The 6,000-nt window shown below is 38.5% G+C and overlaps 1 protein-coding gene across 4 annotated transcripts in view; it reads right to left on the reverse strand.

Moving 5' to 3' along the window:
• The window catches only part of si:ch211-86h15.1 (uncharacterized protein LOC558435 homolog), a 30,724-nt gene extending 25,134 nt beyond the window's left edge, over window positions 1-5,590 (reverse strand). The window contains exons 1-4 of one of the 4 annotated variants that reach the window (XM_053483493.1): window positions 5,270-5,582; window positions 2,173-2,603; window positions 1,081-1,172; window positions 130-820 (exon numbers count right to left, since the gene is read on the reverse strand). In XM_053483493.1, the coding sequence (XP_053339468.1) occupies window positions 811-820; window positions 1,081-1,172; window positions 2,173-2,603; window positions 5,270-5,450 (714 nt within the window). In that variant the 5' untranslated portion in view covers window positions 5,451-5,582 and the 3' untranslated portion in view covers window positions 130-810. Of the gene's footprint in view, window positions 1-129; window positions 821-1,080; window positions 1,173-2,172; window positions 2,604-5,269 lie in introns of those variants that run through there. The other 3 variants (XM_053483494.1, XM_053483491.1, XM_053483490.1) reach the window with 3 other exon arrangements.
• Window positions 5,591-6,000: the final 410 nt, after the last annotated feature.

Raw genomic sequence — 6,000 nt, forward strand, 5'->3', positions numbered from 1 at the left:
TTTAGCACCACAGGCCTAAGTGTGCCTTGAGTGCCTGTGATCCTGTCAAATTTACTGGTATACAGTATAATTAATAAATCAATGTTAAAAACGTTATGGTATTGTTATGGTATGGTATTTTAAAAAAATGTTATGGTATTTTTTTTCTAAATACTTCCTCCTAGCGTCAAAGGTCTGTAATGTTATATACACACGTCACAATAAAGCTTTAAAAAAAATACTTAAGTCTTTTAATAAAGATTTACAGCAGTGATGAAAACGTTTTAGCTTGCAGCAAAGAAAACATTTATTTAATCTTCCTCTTCTTCTTTGTCTGTTGGATTTTGCAGCCCAGGACTTATGTTTGGTACCGGTACTTTATCGAAAACCACTTGATTCACATCTGAATCACCAGACATACTTGATTCATCAATCTCCATATCTTCATTGCCAAAAGTGCAATTAGGGTGAAGATCTTCGTCCAAGCTACTTCCACATTCCTCAACATTCATCACTGACATCTTCTGTGATCTCCAGTGCATCCTGAATATTTTTAAGCAAGAACATTTAAAGTTGTATGACACCTGCATCACCAGGAGTTCTTTCAGGATAAAAACATATCCAACATGTCTCAGTGCATGCATAGTAACATTATACTCTCACAAGTTGAGGACAGGGAAAAAAGTAACAATATGAGCACTAAATAAAAATACAACTGTGCATCATTATAACATTATGTTATTTTTTTGTAAACATACTTCACACATTTCTTTTAACAAGAGATTCAGCTAGTGCTGTTGGGGTAGACTTGTGAAGTGCATTTTTTTCTACTTAGTGGAACCTAGAAAACAGAATAGAACAAATTAATACATACATTCTAATGACATCAACTGATATGAAAATACATTTTCTTTTTTACATTGTACAAAATATTAACAAATATTAATAGTCAGTTTAAAAACAAGTCTCACTAAAGTTCACTATTAAATCTATAGTAAAAATATAGGTTTGCTGATACAGTGTAATTTTCATTGTTTACGACATGACAGCCTTATGGAGCAACTACTTAAAAGTTTTCAAAATTTACAAAATCATACAAACCTTCTAGATGTTCGCTGTCTTGGCATGTTGCTGTATGATGTCTCCTGGTACCGAATTGTGTTCAATATGAAAAATCTCGAAATGGCCTCTTCCTGATGGTCGTACCATAAGAGGAATCGTAAAAATGCACAACTCTGGATAAATTTTAATCATCATGCATTATCAAAGAGCAATAGAGCTATCAAAAAAGCAACCAGGTTTGGGTTGAAATGCAAAACATTTTTAAAATCCAACTCTAAAAGGATCAGATTAAATATTTAGACTTGGATGGTCACCTCACATAATATGTTAAAAAGCAATCAGCTTAGTATGTAGTAGTTTCCAAGAACACCACAGTCACCAATCAAACAGTGTAGGACATATACATCAAACAATCAAACATATAAGTAGGATAACTGATGCATTGTGGAATTTATGTTTGAATCAGTGATGGAATGATCAACTAAGCTATGTACCATAATATTTCAGCATAAAAGCTGGTTGTCTCTGCGATAAGGTTAGGATGCAGCCCCATATACAACCTTTAACATGATGGTCTTCAAAATAAAACACAGAATCAGTTATAAACTACATTCTACATTATATTTTTTTCATATGTAGTTTGACTTGGTAATATAATATTTAACAAAGGATTCTTCAAGCTTAGTTTTGGTGCCTCCTTCCTAAACAAAATCAAGCTGAAAAGATCACATCTTTCTTTGACCTGCCAGTGTCAGTGGTGCATGCAGAAAATTCTACACCAGACAGAAAAGCAATCACACTGGAGAGGAAAACATGAAATGAAATACACTAGCAGTAATTCTTTCTTTTTTTTTTAATATAAATGAAGACAACTTGAACAAAACCTTAAGTGTATGTCTTCAACTGCTTTATCACTTCAGTGGAAATCAGCATGGTATTCTTATTTTTTCTTTTTAGCAAACAAATGAAAGCAAAAATGATTTTAATCCAACAATAAAACACAGCCAGATTCTGGTAATCTAAAGAAAATGTTTCACACTAAAAAACATTTTTTTAGGAATTTAAAGCAGACTCGAGTCAGCTAGTCATTACACAGACTTCCTTAAAAGGTCACAAATTAAAGTCACTTACCTCAGAGGCATTCTGCATTGAGGAAAGATTGTCTAATTGTGTCTCAAGCACGCTGGCATGATTAGAGGCAACAGCACTGCTTAGATCATCAGACGTGCTGCTCTGCGTCATGCAGAAAATTTCAGTTCCCAAACCAGATTTTGATTCATCAGTTTCTTCTTTAATCTGCATACACTGATGAGCCTCAAGCAAAGGGCTCGCACTGATGTCCGTCATCTGTGGATGCAGCATTTCTTCAATTTTCTGTTCATCCTCTAGACATGCAGCTGGGGAAACTGGTTCTTCAGGCACGCTTGTTTGAGGAGGTGGAACTCGTGGCTCTTCCCTTGAAGCACTTGGCTCTTGCTTCACATGAATCTTCTCACCTGGATCTCTTCTCTCTAATCCAGCACAGGGTTCTCTGTGGAAGACAGACAGGCCAGGCTGCAACTCTGAAACAGAAGGGTTCAATATTATAAAAACATTATCTAAAGATAATTTCTCTCTCAGTCAGTGTATAACATATACAAGTCATGTAGAAGTTCTGTTTTGTGACTCCACTTATGCTTTTTATTCTTTCGCTAGTCATCTACATCTATCAGAATAACACTAAAACCAGTGACAGGTGAAGCCAATATCACTGATTATGGTATCTGACAAGCAATATATTATGCAACAAGTGAACGGTCACTTTTAGAAGCTCATGTAGTGGAAGCAGGAAAAATTGACAACTGTAAGGATTTAAGAGAATTTACACAGACCAAACTGTTATGGCTAGATAATTGGATCAGAGCAACTTCCAAAACAGCAGGTCTTGTAGGGTGTTCCTAGTATACTGTGGTTAGTACAGCAAGTCCTTACATATGAACGGGTTCCGTTCCGAGACCTCGTTCGTAAATCCAATTTGCTCGTCCAAGTCCGCGAACATTATCTAGGTAATAGGATACTAACACAACTGGCTATACACAATACATTACAGTACAGTGTTCTTTAGAATCATTCCAATGGTTGAAAGATTTGTATAAATTTTTTTTTTTTTAAAAGCAATGTCTGCCCATCTTTTCACCTTTTTCCTCCATCGTTATTGCTTAGCGTTTCTTAGCAGTACCAGCTTCATCTTGGGATGCATGCTGCATGCATGCGACAATGTACGCTGGACATGTGATCTAACTTCCACGATTGAACAGATCAGTATTATCCAGGGACTGTAGATGAAAAATAGACATTTGGCTAATTCTGGTACAACTACATATACATGAATTAATGTCCCATGTTTCTGTCAAATAAACTAATAAATAAACAACATGTGTGAACACATGTCAGAATCAGTTTTATTGCCAAGTACGCTTGCACGTATAAAGAATTTGTTTTAGTGACAGCTTCCAGAACAAAACAAATGACAAGACAAAACAGCACGACACAAAAAAAAACACCTTTGAAAGTTTGTTACTAAAATCTTCATATGTAATGTAATTACTATACCTACCAAAATCAGTAAAAGGAAAAACAAATGGCCAGGTGCGTGTTTGTCATTTACCTGGGCAAGAGATGACACCAGGATGAACTATAGGAAGAAGGCATCCTGGAAGACAGTGTGATGCTCTGTGCAATGTTCTGCTGGGAAACCTTGTGTCCTGCTATTCATGTGACTGTTACTTTGACACGTACCACCTATCTAAACATTGCTGCAGACCGAGTACACTACTGCACAGCAACCATATTCTCTAATAGCAGCATTTTCTTTCAGTGGTTCAAGGTGTTGACTTGGCCTTTCAAACTCCCCAGATCTGTGGAATGTGCCGGACAAACAAGTCTGATCCACAGAGGCCCCACCTCGCGGCTTACAGGACTTAAAGGATCTGTTGCTAACGTCCTGGTGCCAGATACCGAATCACACATGCAGAGTTCTTGTGGAGTTCATGCCTAGAGGGGTCAGAGCCGCTTTGATGATACAAAGGAGAACTGTATAATATATACAGTACACGTAGTTTGATCAGTATATATATGCACATATCGATCGATGCTACATAACATTATAAAGTTAGTTTGATCAGTGTATGCTTACACAACGAAAGGGTATTGGTGGCTTTGTGGTAGGTATCTCACCTCCTGCGCAAAAGGCCCAGATTCAATACCTACCCAATGCTCAAACCCCAGCCAACGGATGCAGTGCCAGTCCCAAGACCGGATCAAATGTGAGGATTGCATCAGGAAGGGCATCTGGTGTAAAACCTGTGCCAAGTTGTGTGCGGATCGGATGGTCCGCTGTTGTGACCCCTTTGACGGGTGCAGCCGAAAGACTAACAACAACAATAACGTGTACGTACTATCATGTTATCAGCCATAATATAACAGCTAAAAACATTCTGCTCGATATTGTGTAGGTTCCCCCTGTGCCAGCAAAACAGCTCCGGCCCCTCGAGGCCATGACTCCATAAGACCTCAGGGGGTGTTCTGCAGTGTCTGGCACCTGGATGTTGGCAACAGATCCTTTGGGGTGCAACCCTATGGGTTGCGAGGTGTGGCCTCCATGGATCAGCCTTGTTTGTCTAGTGCATCCCATGGGTGCTCTGGGTAGTTGGCTGGACAGATCAACAACTTTGCTTTGCCACTTTTGGAAGCATTGTGTGTTCTATTGGTATACCTTCCTATCACATGCAGCCTAAACTTTTTTTTTTTTTTTTTTTTCAGGAATATGTGCGACATTGTCGATTCTGTGTGATCAGACCAGATAGGCTAGCCTTTGCTCTCCCCACACAGGCATAAATGACCGTGATCACGTGACTAGTTTATATGGGTATGGAATTGTTAATCAGTGTTATTCCCTTCACCTGGCGGTTGTGTAGTGTTTTTATCTCTTTACGCTTCTCCAAGCGTTTGTGCGTTTAAACATAACATACACACTGCTCAATTATTAGCTAATCACCTAAAAGGCTTTGGCTGAGTCCCAATTCCCTCACTACTGACTAATACCCTGCCTACTGTGTACACACAGTTCCTCTACACTCTACATAGTGCACTTAGATAGTGACCGTGTCGCCATTTCGGATCGAGCCAGAAGCGTACGCTACTCAGTAAGCCGCGTTTAAAGTGTTGAACCCAAACCCAGCGGACTCACCTGGATAAACCTGGATACCTGCCTCCAGCAGCCTGCTCTTCAGCAGCTCGTTTTCTTGTCTGGAACGGGAAATTTCGTCGTGGTATTCAGTAATCGTAACTTCCACTGCCTTGAAAATTTCCTGAGCCGCCAGCATTAAGCGCTCCGTCAGGAAAATCCTTAAAGGCTGCAGGTTTGTCATGGCGCCGTTAAACAGCCCGGCCGCAGCAAACTTAATGACAACAATAGACTGGATTTACTACCGTCCTTCTTCTTCTTCCTTCAGCTCACAGTGCTAGTGTGTCAAAAGCAACATCTTCTGTAGCGCCATCACATGGCTTGGAGCGGAGGCTGTAAATTGAAATAAGGGTAAACGGCCAAAACACTGTATTGGTGCTAAAAAAAAAAAAAAAAAACTTTTTTTTTTGTTATACATACTGTATAATACAAAAAATGTGTGTGCCAAAGAAGCTACTTCTGAAGTTTATGCCACATGAAAGTGACCAATCTTACCTACAAGTTGCTAATTTCAACCGTTTGGAGACATGATTTTTATGTATGCTCAAAAAATTGGCATTTTTAATATTAAATGAAATTATTCATATTTCTTTAAGTATTAATACAAAAATTTGTGTATGCTTCTAGAAGCATATTAAAAGACTTGAAAAAAAAAGTTACGGACACTACATGAAAGGGAATGAAATTGTATTTAGCAAATATGTTTCTTTTTAGCTGATTTTAGCTGAGGCGGG

This window comes from Clarias gariepinus, chromosome 23 (genome assembly GCF_024256425.1).
Source record: "Clarias gariepinus isolate MV-2021 ecotype Netherlands chromosome 23, CGAR_prim_01v2, whole genome shotgun sequence".
NCBI lineage: Eukaryota > Metazoa > Chordata > Actinopteri > Siluriformes > Clariidae > Clarias > Clarias gariepinus.